General features: G+C 34.4%; 3 protein-coding genes and 2 non-coding genes across 6 annotated transcripts; 3 read left to right on the top strand and 2 right to left on the bottom strand.

Moving 5' to 3' along the window:
- The first annotated feature begins 3,886 nt into the window (after positions 1-3,886).
- TRNAL-AAG lies at positions 3,887-3,967 on the top strand. Its single transcript has one exon. It is a non-coding gene; the product is annotated as a tRNA-Leu (tRNA).
- A 706-nt stretch (positions 3,968-4,673) lies between these two features.
- Positions 4,674-6,000, top strand: LOC112518296 (photosystem I reaction center subunit IV A, chloroplastic). Its single transcript, XM_025125945.1, has 3 exons — positions 4,674-4,999; positions 5,617-5,682; positions 5,764-6,000. The coding sequence occupies exons 1-3, from the start codon at positions 4,766-4,768 to the stop codon at positions 5,863-5,865; spliced, it is 402 nt and encodes a 133-aa protein (XP_024981713.1). The 5' UTR covers positions 4,674-4,765; the 3' UTR covers positions 5,866-6,000.
- A 354-nt stretch (positions 6,001-6,354) lies between these two features.
- Positions 6,355-10,427, bottom strand: LOC112518113 (protein LOW PSII ACCUMULATION 1, chloroplastic). Of its 2 annotated transcripts, XR_003069788.1 has the most exons (6): positions 10,161-10,427; positions 8,055-8,627; positions 7,666-7,716; positions 7,172-7,342; positions 6,645-6,733; positions 6,355-6,557 (listed from the first exon to the last, which is right to left on the bottom strand). XR_003069788.1 is itself a non-coding variant. In XM_025125689.1 (4 exons), the coding sequence occupies exons 1-4, from the start codon at positions 10,364-10,366 to the stop codon at positions 7,201-7,203; spliced, it is 972 nt and encodes a 323-aa protein (XP_024981457.1). In that variant the 5' UTR covers positions 10,367-10,427; the 3' UTR covers positions 7,114-7,200. The 2 variants fall into 2 exon arrangements, 1 of the variants encoding a protein (XP_024981457.1); XM_025125689.1 differs by lacking the exons at positions 6,355-6,557; positions 6,645-6,733 and having other exon boundaries at positions 7,114-7,342.
- Positions 10,428-13,609: 3,182 nt separating this feature from the next.
- Positions 13,610-16,666, bottom strand: LOC112518035 (monothiol glutaredoxin-S10). Its single transcript, XM_025125560.1, has 5 exons — positions 16,275-16,666; positions 16,102-16,175; positions 14,794-14,868; positions 14,177-14,203; positions 13,610-13,843 (listed from the first exon to the last, which is right to left on the bottom strand). Exons 1-5 carry the CDS (start codon positions 16,556-16,558, stop codon positions 13,779-13,781), a joined length of 525 nt encoding a protein of 174 aa, XP_024981328.1. The 5' UTR covers positions 16,559-16,666; the 3' UTR covers positions 13,610-13,778.
- A 730-nt stretch (positions 16,667-17,396) lies between these two features.
- On the top strand, positions 17,397-17,470 carry TRNAV-AAC. Its single transcript has one exon. It is a non-coding gene; the product is annotated as a tRNA-Val (tRNA).
- Positions 17,471-20,414: the final 2,944 nt, after the last annotated feature.

Raw genomic sequence — 20,414 nt, 5'->3', positions numbered from 1 at the left:
CAATTAAAGAAAAACCCCAAAATCGCTCATAATTACGACACCAAAAGCAGTCAATGGGTCGTTTGGAAAAAGATTTGGGTTGGGTGGAACAACGAAAATGTATTACAACAAATACAATATTTTTTTTATTAACCTGGATATCCAACCCGTTATGCGAGCCGATTAATCCCAGGACGACTACCTGTTTTGCAGATAGCCCGGAGTCACTGCATTTGAACCTCCGTGGCCACAAGGAAATTTTTATTCCTCATTGGATTTGAACCCGAGACCTCCAGGTACTTTTGACTATTGGAACCAAACTCAAATCAATCAGACACCACCCTTCTGGTTACAAATACAAGATTTAAGGTTCAAAAAAATAGTTCATGCTTTTTCTCTTACTTTTTCGTGGGGTATTCCCCCCAACCCAAAAAACCAAAAGGGGGGGCATGATGTACACTGCTAAATATCACCCGGTTTGTCTTATTTATGAAAAAAAAATCAACTGTGGATGTTCGGGCTAACTTGTTCACACCTCGAACCGATGACATCTGAATTTCAATCGTGGGTGTTCAGACTAAATTTCAACCTTGGCAACCTTGGAGAACAGCCAGTAAAATCCCGAGTGATTTTGTAGGACTCGAACCGATAGAATCGCTAAAGATCCAAATTCCGTTACCAGTTGATCTAACCCCACAAGGTTTAAACTTGTTAAATTCGTATTTCATATTAAATTTGTTGATTTTAACACAAAAAATGCACACATTCAACCACTAAAATTTATTTGAGTCAATATTCAACTCAAATAAACTGGTTGAAGTTGTGAAGCAGTAGCATTAAAAATCCATTATTGTATTCCCTTTGACAAATGTGTTTTTATTGGCAATAAAAGTCATGCATGGTATTTAAAGTCAATTAATAAAAATAATTATTAAATGTGATATTAATTAATCATTATTATCATGCAAATGCCCATTTATGGTATATTGGTATTTATATTTTATTTCTAAATTAAGATATTTAAGATCCTTTTTATCTGTTATTTTTTTCAGTTACCGATAAATCACGACGACAGATGAAGCATAAAATCACCAAGAATAATAATTCGGCTGATATGGAATGAAGACCAGTTTAAACCTTTTTTAGCAGGTTTTCGCAAAGGACCGTTAAAGGGCAGGGGCGGAGGCCTATAGGGGCGTCTGGGGGACAGGGCCAGGGCCCCTACAATTTTTTTTAATCTTTTAGATAGGTAAAACTTAGTCCACTATGTTAAATATTTATTCTTTTCACTTCTCTTTAAGTACGACCACCTCAGTTAAAAGGCATGTGTTCCGCTACTACTGGTTGAGGGGTTATTTCAGGCTAGTCTATGTTGGTGATTCTCCATTGAGATAGAGGTTTAAACCTTTTGGTACCTAAATCGGTTACTCGGGTACTTAAATGTTTAAAACTTTATATCTTATGTATCAAAATGGAAGTTTTAAAAGTACAAGTTAAGGTACGTTATTTTTTCATGCAATTTATCATAAGCAATAGTTAAGGGGTTATTTCAGGTTATTTTTTTATGTAATTAATTGCTTTGGGGTAACGATTTGTAGTTCATAGTTTTAGGGTGGGATCTATAGCTATAGTGGATAGGAAGAAGGGAGTTAATTAGATAGGTTGAGTGTAGGATAGAGGGAGGGTCATACAACTGACAAATAGAAATATGGGTGTTCATCTAAACTGTATAAAATCGTTTATATTGCATCACAAAGTGCGATTTAGAAATTTTGAGTTGCAGTTTGCGGTTTGCATTTTTATCAAACCGTACTATGTATTGCAGTTTACGGTTTGTACTTTTACCAAACCGTACTATGTATTGCAGTTTACGGTTTTGAATTAGCAAACCACAGTTCAAACCGTACCGCACTGCACATCACACACACACACACACACACACACACACACACATATATATATATATATATATATATATGTATGGGGACTCATTCAAGGAAGAACTGAGTTGTTTGTGTTAACTGTGTGATCTAATCTTAAGCACACAAATTAATAATCAATAGTTGAAAATAAAAGAAAATTTAATTACTGAAATTCCAAAAATAACTCTCCAATATTTAATGTGAGTATGTAAATAAGGGCAAAAGAGTCAAAAAAAATTTAGTTTAATGAGACTATTTTGAGCACCCTAGAAATCCGTTAATCTTCTAAAATTACATTTCATCAAATCAAAACAAAAAACACAAAAGATCATGTTGGTTGTGCGAAAAGAGGTGGAAAACAATTTGTAGGCTTTGGTTAAACATGTTGTGTTACATTGTGGTAAAAAAGATTGTGGCTTCATGTGCTACCCAAAAGATTGTGGTTTCAACAGAGATGTGAAGTTGCTGCATAAACACAAAAAAATAATCCAGTCAATGAGCATTCAACTACACTTTGTGTAATATCTCAATCACATAGTAGCAAACCATACAAGACAACCTCCAAAGTCCAAACCACTAAACCCATGGTGAGAATTATTTGGTAGCCTACAACCAAGAACTCATAAGTCATAAGGGGCTACAAATTCCAATAGTTACTGATGTGGGACAAGGTGTTACAATACCAATAGCGTATTAGGTAACACAAGATGTTGTGTTATATTGTGGTAGAAAAGTTTGTAATTTCATGTGGTAATTTAGGAATGTAAAATCAAAATTAATTGGAAGTTTGAAACGTATGAAATTAATAAATAAATATTTAATCTAAATTTAGTAATTTACTAGCATATCCTTTTACATTAATTTAAAAAGAATAATTAATATATTAAGTGGTTGAGATTGGATCTCACGGTTACCACAAATAAAACAGTTCTCATTTGATTAAGCCCCTGTATGTATGTATGTATAACATATATAGAATAATTGGGCTAATTTATGCAATGCTTTTACTTTGAAGTTAATTTTTTTATTTCTTAGACTATTTTTTATTATGTAATACGTATTAGTGTGTCAAATGTATTTAAACTTTTCATTTGTTTAGAATACGGTCATGTTATCGTTGATTTTATAATGAAGTTCTAATCTTACAGTTATTGGATTGTAGACGTAAATTGTGCGAGATACAAATCGCATAAATATGGTGCGATTTTTTGCGGTTTCAAGTATATGCGGTGCGGTTTACAGTTGGAGAAAATGCTCAAACTGTATAAACAACAAATGAAAGGGTGTACATGTTCCTTTAATTTATACAAGTTCCACTGTTCCCATTGCATTTTTCTTCCTTTTCTGCTTCTTAATATTTACTACCATTGGTTTTCTTCGTTCCTTTTATTTTTCGCTCACACTTTTGGACAAGTCAGGAGTCTTTCCGAAAACAATCGTCCTACCTTTTGAGGTACATGAAAAATCTGCATACATCTCACCCCTCTCATACTCACCTTTCGAGTGATAATTTTTTTTTATCAAACAAGATTCACCTCTTAACGGTTCAGAGACTGCCACTTAATGGAACTATTAAGATGTAAACAACCAATCTCTTTGGCTTTTGGTTTAATTAAGATTGATCACTTTTAGGTCGATGATCAATTTTCCGACCAAAATAAGTTCAATACTCGTTCTTCCTTTTTCTTAGTAAAAGTTGAATCAAATCGATTAGAAACTTGCACGTATTCAAAATACAATTACAACTGTAACGGAAACAAGATGTATTTCCGTAGCTTCGATTGATAATGCTTTCTCGAGGTGAAAGCGCAATCACTACACGGTTTAAAATCGTTGGCCATTTTTTCCTACTTGTGTTTGACGAAGAGTAGTGTAAACTTGAACTTAGAGGGACTGAATCTGCAATTGAGATATAGTTTGGGGTGAGAACTGATAAATTTTTGTTTCATGATATTAGTATTCTTTCTGGAAAACAGAACGTGTAAGTTGAGATGGCCGAGTTGGTCTAAGGCGCCAGATTAAGGTTCTGGTCCGAAAGGGCGTGGGTTCAAATCCCACTCTCAACATATTTGTTTTTATTTTATTTTAATTTTTTTATTAATATTATTAACTTTTGATAATTAAATAAATAATTTAAAAACAATTTATTAAACATAATCTATCATTAGATGTAATCAAATGAAAACTTTATATATTGTGAGAATTTTTATTTTAAAATATTGTTTTACATGATTTTTTTTATTAACCTGAATATCCAACCCGGTATGCGAGCCGACTAATCTCAAGGTGACCATCTGCTTTGCAGATAGCCCGGAGTCACCATATTTGAATCTCCATTGCTACAATGGGATTCTTATTTCTACTTGGATTTGAACCTGAGACCTCCTGATACTTTTTACCTTTGAAGCCAAACTCAAGCCAAACTCAAACCAATCAGACACCACCGTTATATTGATTAACATTTAATAATCAAATAATTTAATTATTTTTTATAATTACTTATAATTTATTTTTATAAATGATTCATTCGATTCATTCCAAAACTTAAAACAAAAACATTAGACAAACCCCATGTTGGTCTGAAGTCCAAATGACAGTCTAATGGGCCGAGTCCAGAAAGAAAATGATGTGGGATAACATTATCCAAATAAAGGATATGGGTGTCCATGTGGCAATCCCTGATTGGCTGAAGCAATTGAGACTACTTCCAATCACTCGTATTCCCCAAGAAAAAGATACTCCCTCGGCCTCCTACTCCTATTAACTAAAAATCCAATTAATTTAATTGTTCAAGTCATCAAACCAACTTCAAAAACTAGTTTTACATACCTTTGTTTGTAGAGACAGAGAAAGAGAGAGAGAGGATGGCAAGCTGCAGTATGGCATCTGCTGCTACTGGATTTATGGTGACACCAAATTTGACCTCCAACACAACCACTGTTAGGTGCACCATGCTTATGTTTTCTTCCAAGAATACCAGAAGTTCAAGACTGGTTGTAAAAGCTGCCGATGAGGCGGCACCACCGACTGCTGCCGCTCCACTGGCTGCTGAAACTGCACCTAAGCCACCACCGATTGGACCCAAGAGAGGAACCAAGGTAAATGCACAACAAAGTATAATTAAATGCATCGTTCGTGCACTGGCTAAAGTTTATGTTATTTGTTATTTATAAAGACGGAATTGAACACGTAGAGTATACTATAGGCCTCGAACTCTTATCATTTGTAATATCTATATCTATATATATGTGCAATATTATATTCGTGAGAATATATATGTAGACCCTATTAGATTACCGTCTAAAAGAGCCCTTGAAAGAGAAGGGAGGTTCCAATATATATTGAGGAGAAAGGGTCTAAGTCTAGCTGATGTGAGACTCCAACATGCCCTCTAATGGAGGCTAGATGGACACTAGATTGTCCTAGAGTGTCGAGAGGATGCCAGACAAATATAGATTGCCCAAAAGTATCAAGACCTAGAGGGGAAGACATTGGCTCTGATACCATGTGAGTAGATGCGGAACCCTATTAGGTTACTCCAGAAGAGCCCTTGAGGAGAGAAGGCAGGTTCCAACATATATTAAGGAGAAAAGGTCCAAGTCTAGCCAATGAAAGACTCTAAACAGAGAACATGCAGTTACATAATATCGATGTAGTTTAGCCATGTGGGAATGCCTAGAATAACTTGTCAATAATATTTATATTATCTACGCAGGTGAGAATTCTCCGGAAGGAGTCCTACTGGTTTAAAGGTGTTGGATCAGTTGTGACTGTTGATCAGGTAAAGCTAATAACAATGTGAGTGCATCGAGGGTATTTATGTAGGGGTGTTGATGTTCATACAGTATAATGTGATGTGCAGGATCCAAAGACTCGCTATCCAGTTGTTGTGCGGTTCAACAAAGTCAATTATGCAAATGTATCGACAAACAACTATGCATTGGATGAGATCCAGGAAGTTTAGGTTAACTTGTTGTTCATGTTGTCATTGTAGAATTCCTTCAATTTCAATCTTTTGCTACATTTTTTGCCAATGAATTTGTAAAATAGTTACTCAGTTTCTCGAGCGCCTAAATATGATCAAATATATGGTTTGCTAGCTGTTGAATCGGTTATAAGATACCATCATACATATGCCACTTAGCCAAAGCCGGGTGATCTGGTCATGCAACAAAGTTGCTGATATTTGAATACAAGGGTAGGGGCAGGTTCATTCAGAAACCTTAAATATTTTACTATTTTAGAAACCTAAGAACCACTCTTTTTGTGAGTATTCATCATGATATAAAATATTCATCATGAATACTCACAAAAAGGGTGGTTCTTAGGTTCCTAAAATAATAAAGGCTCCTTAAATATTTAAGGTTACTAAATGAACCTCCCTCTACAAAACTACATTTATGTACACTCTTTAATTCAATTAGATTCACAATAATTACATGATATAATGTTATCTGAATAGTTAATATGATGAAGTTAGTATTAATATAAGAAAAGTTGTTTAGAAATATCATATGTAGACTACATGTCTCCTGCTATAAAAAAACCACATACTGAGAAAGTTGAACAAGTCACAGACTCACGGTCAAAGTAGTCGATATCTCTTTCAATGTGGCGCAAATATATTCATACTTGTTGCTCTAAAGAGTTGAAGTTCTGCAAAATAAACCACTAAATCAACAAAGAGTTAAACTTGAAATCTACTCTGGATATGAAGAGATGAAACTTGGAAAGATGAATCACCTTCTGTTTGTTTCAATGAAGTAAAGAAGAGCAAAAATGGACCTGAATGCTCTGAATATTAACCAAATGCCACCAAGTATTGGAATAAACTGGTATTATGGGTGACAAACAAGAAAATACAAAAGGATGATTGTGAATAACCAATATCAAAGTAGAGTCTTCTTTTACAAACCCAATAATTTGTATAAACATGACAACCAGTTTTTTATGTGTTGTTTCATATGTGAAACAACACGTGTGAAAATGCAGTGTTTATACTATGTTGTTTCATATGTGAAACGTCCAGCTTGTTTTTTTTTTCTACACATAAAAAAGTCATGAACGTGTCACATATGAATAACACTATATAAACCTGCATTTTGACACATGTTGTTTCATATGTGAAAGAACACATGAAAACAGGTTTGTAGCTTTGTATGATTCATTGAGTTTGTAAATGATTATCTGTTGATTGAAGTAATAGTGAATCTATAAAAATAATATATCTTTTCATGATTATTAAGGGTATTGTTGAAGATGAGTCAAACCTCCATAAATTTGGATGGCTAAATGATTCTCAAAGGACTCTTCCATCCATGCCATCAAGAAGGCCAGACCACATTCCTTTTACTGGAGGTAATTGTGCTACAAAAGCATTCCAAGGTGGATAACCCACACCACTCCCACGAACACGACCATCCAACCGTAAAGATAAATACCTTCAAATTCGCAAAGTAATAAATTCATGATGCAGGTCTTTGAACATTAAATTTTCAAAACAAGCTGAAATTCATGGGCATCACCTAGCCATAAAAGGAAACTCTGTGTGAAGGCTTATTTATGATAAAATGAAATAAGTTATGTTATATTGTCCTACTAAGCAAGATGTTTTCAGAGTTCATATTTCTCAATAGGTAAAACAACCTAAAATTGTGAATGTGAAAAAAACAATGACTTGCCGCTATGTGGGTGCATGAAATATTCAAAACATATCTTCAGCATGCATAAGGCTAAACAGAAGATAAAAGAGAAAATGGCTTACACAGGAGATTCAGGTGATACATTGGCCAGTTTCTTCTGATCATCTAACCACCTGGTTTATAGGAAAATATGTGAGATCATGTCTAGTTTTTACTAGAGAACGGAGCAGATTATGGAAAAGTCAAAGAGCTTTTTTTCTACCTCAAATCTTCATTTGACTTACTAAAGACAGAAGTATGCTCATTTGCTTTTTTCTATGTTGTGTTTTCTTTTTAAGATACAAAGGTAAGTAAATGGAAAGGGGTGAAAACTTCTGTTTTCCCCATTTAGTTTATGAGCTTTTGAAATATGGTTTGCACTATTTCTACCGTTAGTTAAGGCAATAAATAAAGCATGTTTTGCAGGTGCCTTATATCATCAGATCTAGAAAAGAATATTTTTAGGACTTACTCGGACCATTCTGGCGTGAGGACAGGTACAAGCTGCCAGAGCCTTCTTCTTTTGTTTGTTAGCTCCTCCATGTCTTCAGTCTCATCAAACTCAAAAGTAGGTGCATTTCCATCTGTGGAGAAAGGCACCACAAGCACCCCTCTTTCTATAAGTTGCTCAGTAAACATCTCACTAAGTCTGAAAGCCTCTGTAATGAATGATGAAGGTCCAGCAAGGATCACAAGACGGGCAAGTCCCCTAAATTCACTAACAGTAATAATCTTCTTTTCATCTACCCGCAGTTTAAGGTTTGAGAGGTTCTCTTCTCTTGAGAGCCTGGCCATCTGGGCATTCTTAATTTTGTTTTCTCTATAGTACAGAAATGCAAACAGAGATGCAGCTCCTATGTCTATGCCAAGTCCCTTGGTAATATCAGTGACTGCATCTGCTCTTGAAGGATTAGCCAGAGCACCAATAAGTTGTGTAGTAGCTATCAGTCCACCAAGAGAAGCTTGTGCAACAAAGGCAATATAAAAGAACATCCTGACGGATCTGAAAGGAGTAAGAACTTCACTCCTAATCCTGGCTGTAGAACTGAAGAGCAAACAAACTAAGAACTTGATTGTAATAAAAGGTATCTTCACAAAAACTTCAGAATTTAATGTGTTAAAAAAGTGCAGGGAGGATTTAACAATGTTGAGGGGTTTATTTTACTTAACAAACTTGTAGAAGGGAAAACCAAAGGGCCTTTGGCCTAGTGGTATGCGGACTGCGGTAATCCAACCTTCCTAGTAAGGCTGTAAACGAACCGAACGTTCAGCGGAAAGTTCGTTTATGTTCGTTTATTTAATAAATAATAAATGAACGAACATGAACAATTTTTTTTTTCGTTTGGTTAAACGAACGAACATTAACAAGAGTCCCGTTCATTTATGTTCGTGAACGCTCGTTTGGTTACCGTTCGTTTATATTTGTTCGTTTATGTTCGTTTATACTAAATTTAATATATAATTATTTGTTTATTTACTTTAAATTCAAATAATATTTATTTATGTTCGTTTAGTCCGTTCATTTATGTTTGTTCATTTACGTTCGTTTAGCATGTTAACGAATGAACATAAACGAACACGAACACACCTGATTTCTAAACGAACGAACATGAACACAAAGATTTTCGTTCGTTTACCGTTCGTGTTCGTTCGTTTACCGTTCGTGTTCGTTCGTTTGTTCGGTTAAGTTAAACAAACGAACATGAACAAGCCTCCGTTCGTGTTCGTTCGGTTCGTTTACAGCCCTACTTCCTAGAGGTCAAAGGTTCAAACCTCACCAAAGGTGGGGAGTGTATATGAGTTTATTTGCCGTATATAATTCCTATTGCCTCTAGGTCTAAATCGATATTCCTTCTTCTTTGTCCAGACTCCAAAAGTTAAAAAAAAATAAAACATCTCAATACAGTTGCAGAATACAGAAAGGGAAATTTTGAAGTTGCTGGAGCAATGTTCATGTGATATTGTGATTCCCAAGTTCTTCCACAATCAACAAAATTTTAATACACAAAGTAATAAGTGCAGTAAAAGAGTTTCAATCAGTCTAGTCTCACCAATAATTCCAAGTATGAAGTACTAATCTCTAATTACATACTTGGGTGCAATAGCACATGCCTCCTTACGATCTGAATGTGAGAAAAGTCTGCTTAAATGATGAGCTACTGAGCTTAAATTCAAACTTCAAAAAAGATTAATTTACTTTCAATAAGCAAAGTTGAATCATGACCCTGATTCATTTGCGCAGTGGAAGTTTCCAATCCATTTATATGTAAGATCATACTCGGTCTCTCCTCTAACCTCTTCACACGATATTAAAGAAAAGGCCTAAATCATAGCTACATACTATCTAAAATGTGCAACTGTAAACAAATTGTACCACGACACGACAAATGAACTGAGATAGAATTGAAATTCGAACAACTCAATAATCACAATTCACAAGTTATAATAAGTGAATCTGCATTGTAACAACTGAACAGCCTTAAAATCGAACACAAAAGGAAGCCTCACGGTGAAATTCGATCGAAAACGAATCATCTCTCATCATAAAAGTGTCTCTGTGTGTCAAACAGATAATTACCTGATTTCGGTGGAGGACGACGGCTTAGCTGCTGAGCAAGTGACAGATAAAGGAGCTTTAGCTCTGTTCCTGATTGTAGCAGTACGGATGCGGGTGGTGGCGACAACGGAGGTCAAATTGTGGAAGGAAAAACCCAAGCATTTAGAAGTTCGATGAAAATTACAGCAAGTTCCAGTAACGACAGCGAGTTGCGCCACCGTAGACATGGCGTCAGGTCAGTCAACCAGTCGCCGGAGAAACCAGCAAGTGGTGGTTTCTACAGTTATGCTGCTACCACCATGCCTATTGGTTTGTTTTGATTTTTCATTTTCATTTATTATTTGTTTTTTTTTGCTTTTTCCTTTTTGATGATTGATATGGAGCCACGTGTAGCCTTCCATATATGAGGTATACCTTGCTTTCGAGTTTTAAATACAAAATTAGTCAAATCATATGAAAAAAAAAAGATAAAATTTTACCCGTTGGGGCCAGAATCCGTAACGGGGCGGGAATTTTTTTTTTTTTTAATTAACCTGGATATCCAACCTGTTTTACGAGGTTAGTTGACTCTCAGGGCAACCACCTGCTTTGCAGATAGCTCAGAGTCATCGCATTTGAACCTCTGTGGCCACAAAAGAATTTTTGTTTCTCCTTGGATTTGAACCTCAGACCTCCTGACACTTTTGACCTTTGAAGCCAAGTTCAAACCAATCAGACACCACGCTTGTGGTTGAGATTTATTTTTATACTTCAAGCAGGGTTGGGACGGGTCGGGATGGCAATACTTTCCTTAATACAACCCCGATTAATTTTTTTTATTTTATTTAATATATGTATGTAGTGTGTATAAATGAATATATGTATATATTTATTATTAAATAACAAATATATTTTAATTTTCAATATTGATAATTAATATAGTGATGATTCATCATAATTTATAGTTTAATTAGATCATTTTTTACAAAACGGGTAGCCGATAGGTTCCTCAAATCCGTCGGGAATTAATTAGGCGGGATCAGGGACTAGGGATTAAACATGGGTCGGAGTTGGGGATGGGAGATGCATTACGCGGTCAATACTTGCTCTGTTGTCATCCCTGCATAGAACCAATTAAATGAGATATTTATGTAAATTATAAGAGTATTTATTATTATCCGAACATTATGAAGGATGATTATAGTTCATTTATTATGATTAACGTTTTAAATCAGAAAACAATCGAAATATTTATAAATTCATATATTAATTATACTAGATAGACAGTTGAGATTAATTTGTATGGTTTATACTAATTAGAGGGTGTATTTAAAACTCCCTGTTAATTATATATATATATATATATATATATATATATGGGTCAATTCAAGAGAGAACTGATTAGTTTGTGGTAATTGTGAGATCCAATCTCAACCACAAATCAACGGATAAATTAGAAAATTAATAATTATGGTAGTTTGAATTAAAATTATAATTAGAGGGCATTTTAGGTATTTTAAAAAAAAACTCCTCTCTCATCTCTCATCTCTTCGACCTCCAATCTTCGGCCTCCGGTGAACATTAATCCGGCAGGTATCAAGTAATCACAAAGATACACAATGTGATACTCATTGTGATATACTGTGATACCATTGTGATACCAACTATGATACAAACTCAAACCTTAAAAACAAAGATACACAATGCGATACCTATTGTAATACACAATGTGATACCCATTGTGATATACTGTGATACCGATTTCACCAGAGGCCGGAGATTGGAGAGAGGAGAGAGGAGAGAGAAGTTTTAAAAAAATACCTAATATGCCCTCTAATTATAATTTTAACTCAAACTACCATAATTATTAATTTTCTAATTTATCCGTTGATTTGTTGTTGAGATTGGACCTCTCAGTTACCACAAACTAATCAGTTATCATTTGATTAGGCCCTATATATATATATATATATATATATCATAAGATTGAGTTATGATGAGAAAGAAAGTTAAGGTAAGAAGCATAAAAAGAGATTTTCATCCTTGGATGCACATTAGAATGAGATGCACCAAGATGTACCGGATCAATCCACGTATCAAGTGCGATTCATGAGTGAGTTTGAGAATAATAGTGATTAAGGGTCCAGATCACTTCGTATGATTCTTACATTAACTTTCTTTCTCACACAATCTTTCGTCATCCTATATATAGGGTTGGATTCCGATAAAAATAGAAGTTCTGATGAAAAGGGTAAAAGGATAGTTCATATCAACTGATCAAGTTTCTACAAGTTCACATATTTATTTTAATTTAAAAAGAAGCTCTAGATTAACTTAAACATAATTTGTTTTATGATAAAACAAATTATATTGAAAGATGGTATTTTATTCTCTTTAATTTGACATTTATATTGATACAATTTTTTTTCAAATTTTTTAGCCCCCGTTTCAAAATTTCAATCGTGAATATATTCATACAATACTTTCACTATATTATACAACATACATACATAAACCACAAGGGTGGTGCCTGATTGGGTTGAACTTAGCTCCAAAGGTCAAAAGTATCAGGTTCAAATCCAAGTAGGAATAAAAATCCTCTTGTGGCCATAGATGTTCAAATGCGATGACTCTAGGCTATCTGCAAAGCAGGTAGTCGCCCTAGGATTAGTCGGCTCGCATAGCAGGTTGGATTTTCAGGTTAATAAAAAAAACATACATACATACAACTTATTAATATGTTTAATTTTTATAAAACTAATTTATAACCAACTGATGACATATTCAAATACAAGACAAGCTTTTAAGTCTTGCTGATATAATATAATACGGATAAAAATGAAAACGTTATAGAATACCATATCATTTTCTTAAAACCACATAAATCCATAATTTTTTTTTAAAAGAGATGAAATATAAATACATGAGTGAAACTTATAGTACATAAATGCATGGAATATGTTTAAATGGCAATCAGAATCTGGATATTTAATGAATTATTCATAATGAATAACCTAAAATATTCATAGACATCATTCATCATGAATTTACATTTCATTATTTGTGACATTTGATAAACAATTGGTTTTCTAATTCTCGATATATATAAATTGACCGACTCACAACCGCTTTCGACGCCTCAAACGCCTCAAACGCAACCAAGACATATTTCTCATTGAAGGCTTGAGAAGCATCGCCTCTTACGCGTTTTTGGACCGCCTTGCCTCGAGGCATACGCCTCTTCGAATTTCAGTAACTATTATGCAAGAACATTCCTTGTATCTATATAGATTTAGATCTAGATTTTTTCCACACTTACCAAGTGAGATTCTCGATCCTTACTATGCCTCTTATCGTGTAAGAATCTCCCTTCTTGCCATACTCATTCAGTAAAGCAAGTGATACCCAATAAGCACTTACCCGATAAGTATTTAGCAAAAAGCCCTAAGTTGATCAAAATCAAGATCATAGGATTTTATGAGGTGACAAAATGGAAAACAGAATTGAGGATGGTTTTTGAATTAAAACCCTAGATCACAAATCATTGTGCATTTAGAGTTTGTAGATGATGAAATGGATCTCTCTTATTAATACAAGCAATGTCATGTTCTATATAAAGATGAAAACATGTCGACTCGAAAAAGAACATTTCGTCGAGGTTTATGTATTTTTTGCATCGGTCAACAAAGCCTCGAGTTCCCCTTTCCTATGTAACTTAACGGTTTCTGCACCAGACCACAAAAAGACGTTATATAATCAAATTATTCGCAAAACAAATAACATGCTTCTTTGTATCTTTTTACAGTTGCATACTTGAATAAAAATAGTTAGGGGTGGGTTCAAACACAACATTTTACAAAAACACAATAACACCCGTATCATATGATACTATATTTTCCATCACATGCGATTATAAGCAAAGACACGAGCGTCCTTTGGAGCTAACTAGGTCGTGGACCGAACCCCCACACACAACCAGGTCTAAAGATCTCAAAAGAGTGAAAAAAATGGAATCGATAATAACCGAAGTAGTAAAAAGGAATGGGTAAAGAAGGTACCAGAACAACCGCCGATGTGTTTGCCCCCTGTTGACGAAGAAATCATAGAAAATGACCAAGTCAGAAATTAAAGCGAATATAATATAACAAATGTTGCTATAAACTGGTTTTTATTTCCGAATTTCGATTCAAAACTTCTTGAATATGGTTGATATTGAAAAAGGGAGTTGACGGCCAACAGTCACAAAAATCTTGAACGGATGATCTGTTCGCCGTAAATGAAAAGACTTTTGCACTGTTCTACAACATGCACAGTGGTTGCTCGCTATTAGAAATTGGTATGGTAAATGCCTATGATGGAGGTTGGTTCACTTCAAGAGGCCGGCATATGCTTAGGCCATGTTCGGCAACCATAAGCTACCTTATTTTTGGAACTTATTGAAAAAGACTCGTTTGGTTAGCCATAACTAACTTTTTGAAACGCTACTTCAATAAGCTCCAAGGACCTTTTTCTATTTTTTCCCAATTATTCCCCTTATATTTTTCCAATTAATCTTTTTAAGATGTCCCTTTAGGTCATTTTACATTGTCATCTGGCTTACAGCTAGTTTGCCAAACATAGCCGCATGAAAACCAATGGAACTATTGAGCATTAATATGACATTCTTAATGCATACCGATAAAAACATTTGGAACCGTATGCTGGCCAGTAAGCCGTTCAAGGACCTTCTGTAGCTGCGGGCCTTGGGCACCTGAAAGAAAATAAGACCATCTTCACTATTTCCAAATTGAAGTGCTAAACTAACATTTTATTCGCGATAACATCTTTAACTCAAGAATGAAGTGCCAACTGAAAATATGTATAATACATCGCGTTACAGTTTTAACTGTAGCATAATAATCGCAATTCAGCACCCTTCAGAGGTATAGAAGAATGGGGAAATTTACAGAAATGGCCAATCTGCCAAAGGGGTTTCACTTTTTAGCCATTTTCAGACCTCATTTCACTTTGTCGCCAATCCTTGCGCAGAAGACTTACACATATGCGTAAAGATCGGTTTTCAGCATAAGAAAGGTGGAATCCTTACGCAGAAAGTGGAATTCTGCGTAAGGATTGGCTAAAAACTAAATTGAGGTCTGAAAATGGCTATAAAGTGAAAAGAGCTTGGGAGATTGGCTATTTCTGTAAATTTCCCGGAAAAATGTTTGTTTAGTTCTTTCCAGAAAAAGAGATTTGGTATCTTAAACTGCGGTTATGTAGGCATCATAACAATAGGCACGTATAAACGAATCTGTAATAAGACAACCGAATAGATGGGAAACGGCTACGGCTACGTGGGTTCATCTTTACTTTGCCTGACTTCAAGTATAAATAAAGGACTCACCATCGCGTCTTTGTTCTTTCAACATATTATAAGTAGCAAACCAAACAAATTTGATATATCACCCTTGAAAGTAGGTCGGGGGTCAGATGTATGCAGACATGTGCTCTACCCCGAGGTGAGACCCACAAAAGGAAATGATGAATAGCAAAAGCATATAGACCTCCAAAAGAGGGGTTGAGAAAGAGAAAGAAGGATCCACCGTATATAAATAATAAATGGTCCAAGTCTAGCTTATATGTGGCTTTAACAAGCTCCCTACAAAGGATGCCAGATGGGCTAACCGATGTTGAGAGGTGGTTAGAAGGCCAAGGGGCTACACGAGTACATATTGCAAAAGAGTGTATGTGCTTCCACCAGCTCTGATACCATGTGAGAATATGTGAAACCCAAAAGTGCTTTTGTAGGGAAGGTTTCTTTAGAAGGGTGTCTGGATTAATCCCCACAAATTTTGACTTCAGTAGCCACAATTGTCATGTACCCAGGAACTCGACCACTACGCCACAATTCAATCTATGTTATGATTCAGAAATTTTAGCTTTGATGCATCTCAAACATAAAATCCCCAATTTCTATCACAAAACTGTAACGAAGAACGCTTACCCATTTGGTCCAATTCAATAACGTGTGGCTGCACACCAAGTCGATTGAACAACGATTTCACCTCAGAAGAATACCTTCACGATTTCGAAACAAAAAAAAAACCCAATTAAAACAAGCCGAATCAAATCCAACTCAAATTTCAAAAAGAAAGAAAAAACCTAAAAACGACTTACGAACACCAAGTTTTGGAATAGACAACAACTGGATTATCCGTAACAGTCTTCTTCACGGTCTCCTCCAATCGAGATCCAAACGAAGCAGTCATGGCATGGATCTTGAAAACACCATTTTTTCTGATTGTTAAGATTCGTCTCGATGAGGGTTTGTGGGAACAAAAGTTGTTGCTGATGAATGAAAAGGAAGAAGAAGAAGCAGAAGAGTTAGGCAAATGGGAGAGAGTGACAGGAGATAGAGAAACGGATGTAAAGCTTCTAGTGAGCTGAGAAGTTGCTGCCATGGATGGTCGCTGGCTTTTGGTCTGTGTGTGCTTTCTGTGCCCCTTTTCTCCTAACAAAGGGCTTTTTGTTGCTCCGTTTTGCTTCTAAATTGAACCTTTTCTTTGCGTAAAAGAAACCAACACACATACATTTGTTTTAAAATACCGTAAATTGTATGAAAAAAAAAATTAATTTGATTTTTATTTTGGGTAACAATTAAAATGGTATCAATAACAATCGTTTAGTAATACCATATCAAATATACAAACTTGGTTATACACAGTATTAGAAATCACATACCACAGTAATACTGTGATACCGACTTATACAATTATTTATTAGCTTTTGAATTTTTTATGTATTAATATTAAACTTTGTATCTTTAACTATTTTGTTCAAACATACAACTCTCACTCCTCGTAATTAAAAACCCTTAAACATAACTGATATTACATAAAAACACAAAATATCACTCAAAATTTAAACACAAATTTTCATATATGTAATTTGAAGTTGGTATAAAACTAACACCACATGTACCAATAAAAAAATTGGTACCAAATAGAATCGGTTGGTAGATAGTATAAGATTTTAAGTACCAATTATTATTAATCACTACACGACATTAAAAAAAAACTCGTAAATTACCAATTCACCCCTATCTAAAATCGTATATCGTGTTCATTATGAAAACCGTAAAGTTATTTGAGACGGAGGACAAAAAAGTAATATCAGTTCTTATATATTTTTTTATTTAATATTAAATGTGAAAATTATTTTTCGTTTGTATCCATTTTTTAAAAGATTTTTAAATTAAAGTGGATATTTTTAAAAATCATTTAAAATGTAAACCACAATGGTGTCGTGGTGTAGTTGGTTATCACGTCAGTCTAACACACTGAAGGTCTCCGGTTCGAACCCGGGCGACGCCATTTGAGAGCTTAAGTTTTTTCCAATAGTTACTCTTTATTTTTACTTTTTTACACTAAAGGCCCCTCGTCTTTGTAATACTTGCAAATTTTGACCTATAACCCCCTTTTCATATTTTTTTCTCAAAACAATTTTTTTTTGTATTGTTTCGATTTTTGTGTGTTATTAGACCTATTTTTGACATTTTTTTATTAACCTGAATATCCAACCCGCTATATAATATAATATGTAAAAAGGGGTTTTGACGTGTACAAATCTTCAATATATTGTTTTTATCATCAGAAATAACATTGAATTAAAGAAATACTAATAATTCATTTAAAATCGTTTTTCGAGTATTTCTAGATGCAAAATTAATCAGTAGTTATTTTTAAATTAATAATATCCATCATATCATCTTTACATAGAAATGTTAACCCCTTCCTATTAGATACAAAATAAATTTATCTCTTTTATTTCCTAAAATTTTAAAATACTATTATATAGTAAAAAAAACTGGGCCCTGCGCGTGCACCCAACCCGTCCTTTCTTAGAAATGACCCCGTGTGCTATTTTTCTTTCCCTCCCTCAAAATTATCAACTAACAGTAGGGCTGTAAACGAACCGAACGTTCAGTGAACCGTTCGTGAACCGTTCGGCGGGAAGTTCGTTTATGTTCGTTTATTTAATAAATGAACGAACATGAACAATTTTTTTGGTTCGTTTAGTTAAACGAACGAACATGAACAAGAGTATCGTTCGTTCATTTATGTTCGTGAAAGTTCGTTCATTTACCGTTCGTTTATATTCGTTCGTTTATGTTTGTTTATATATTAAATTTAATATATAATCTTTTATTTATTTACTTTGAATTCAAATAATATTTATTTATGCTCGTTCAACCCGTTCGTTTATGTTCGTTTAACCCGTTCGTTTATGTTCGTTCGTTTACATTCGTTTAGCATGTTAACGAACGAACATAAACGAACACGAACACACCTGATTTCTAAACAAACGAACACGAACACAAAGATTTTCGTTCGTTTACCATTCGTGTTCGTTCGTTTGTTCGGTTAAGTTAAACGAACGAACATGAACAAGCCTCCGTTCGCGTTCGTTCGCGTTCGTTTACAGCACTAAGTAACAGTATGATGGAAGATAAAAAGTTAAAACTGAGTGAGAACGAGTTGGGTTGAATTATAAGTATTTTTTGTTAAGTATTTTAATTTTACAAATAATGAATTTTGAATATGATCCTAAAAACCTTATATTTAGGTTGGAATTGTTACGGACTGTGTATAAGGAATGATTTACAGATCGAATAAGACTCAAGAATCGTGTCATAAATCACTTTCTGACCATAACAATTCGCCCCTTGTTTGTATTGGGTTCACGAATTTCGTATTGAGATAATTTTTGGTTTTAAGGTCAAAAATTAGTTACAACCAAATCGTAGGTTCTGAAAAATACATCTTTAACGATGGCCTTTCAACAACAATTGAGGCTCTTCAACGACAGGTAAAATAATACCTTCAGCTATGGCTTATCAATGGTTGAAAAATACACAATACTTGAAAATTTTCTAGGTCTTTTAGAACTTAGATCCGAAAAACCGCCAAGGGGATTAGCCCCTTGGAACTTTGCCAAGGGCGCAGCCCCTAGGACCCCGCAAGGCAGGGTGCAACCCATTTGACCCCCACATTCATGACTATCCAAGGTGATAGGGGCAACATTTGTAAGTGTGCACTCCACACCTCCTTAGTTCCACATAACTGACAGAAGTTTGCCAGATAACGGAATACACACTTTTACTATCATGTCATTAAGTTTCGTTTTTTATAAATATTCAACAAATATCATCCATGTTCGCCGAATCTGAAAAAACTCAGAGGTTATTCGTATTGGAAATCCTATTGATTTCAGCTTTCTCCAGATCTCGGAGAAAAGCATGAAAAAAAGGCTCTTCGCTATTGAGTAAAAGATGCTTTTTATTTGCATTTATTCTACAAGATCGCCCCCTTGATTCTGGGGTGACGGAGGGATCATTCATACCTTTTCTAGTTCGTTCAATTGAATCACTTATATTGTTTTTCAGTTGTTATACATTTTATCACTTTTTTGGGCAACTTTTGCGGGAAGGTTGCTTAACACATCTTATACACGTTATGCGTTTTACGTTGCATTTAAACAAATATATGTGAAATTTTATAGTTTAAGCGAATAACAGAGACTCATGGACCATTTACAAAATGCTTATATAATAAGCGCTTATCAAGTGTCATTTACCTTAGCAGGTGGACATGACAGTGACTAAGAATTTTACTGAATATGAGGTATAACAAGGACCAATAATCTTATGCAGTAAGTGAGTGAGAATACTTTTATCTGGTAAGCGTTATCTATTTTGATTTGAGAATTTTACCTGATAAAGTAAATAGAGGTGGTGACTATTACCTAATAAACGATTACCTAATGGTGACGATGGTTCTCACGTGCCATAAAAAAGTCCTTCTGAAAGCGGTCATTTTTTCAACTGTTTCGTTTATATTTTATATATACTGATATGCCAATCCCATCATCGAGAGCATCTAAAGCTATGTTTGGTAAATTAACTGATAACTAATAAACTAAAAATATTTGACAAAAACTAGTTGAAAAAGGTACAATGTCTAAAAAGACATGTATAAAAGTTAATAAGTTTTAATATATCATAATATATTTAAAACCGTTCATTAATAATACTAGAAGCGTGCTCGCGCAATGCAGCGAGATACATCGTGATTTTAATATTTCATTTTATTCTTTATCTCAATCGATGTTATAATATGGTTTTATGTGATTTTGAGAAAGCGATTGTGTTTTTATTTTCAAATAAAATATATGTTTGAAGATATCATAAAAATTTGACAAAAATATATCGATATTAGTATCAAATTAACTATATGAAATTCTTTATTTTTTGTGTAA

Source organism: Cynara cardunculus (genome assembly GCF_001531365.2).
Source record: "Cynara cardunculus var. scolymus isolate 2C chromosome LG 9, CcrdV1, whole genome shotgun sequence".
Classification (NCBI taxonomy): domain Eukaryota; kingdom Viridiplantae; phylum Streptophyta; class Magnoliopsida; order Asterales; family Asteraceae; genus Cynara; species Cynara cardunculus.
The sequence above is the reverse complement of the archived record's forward strand: the minus strand, read 5'-3'. Positions and strand labels throughout refer to the sequence as shown.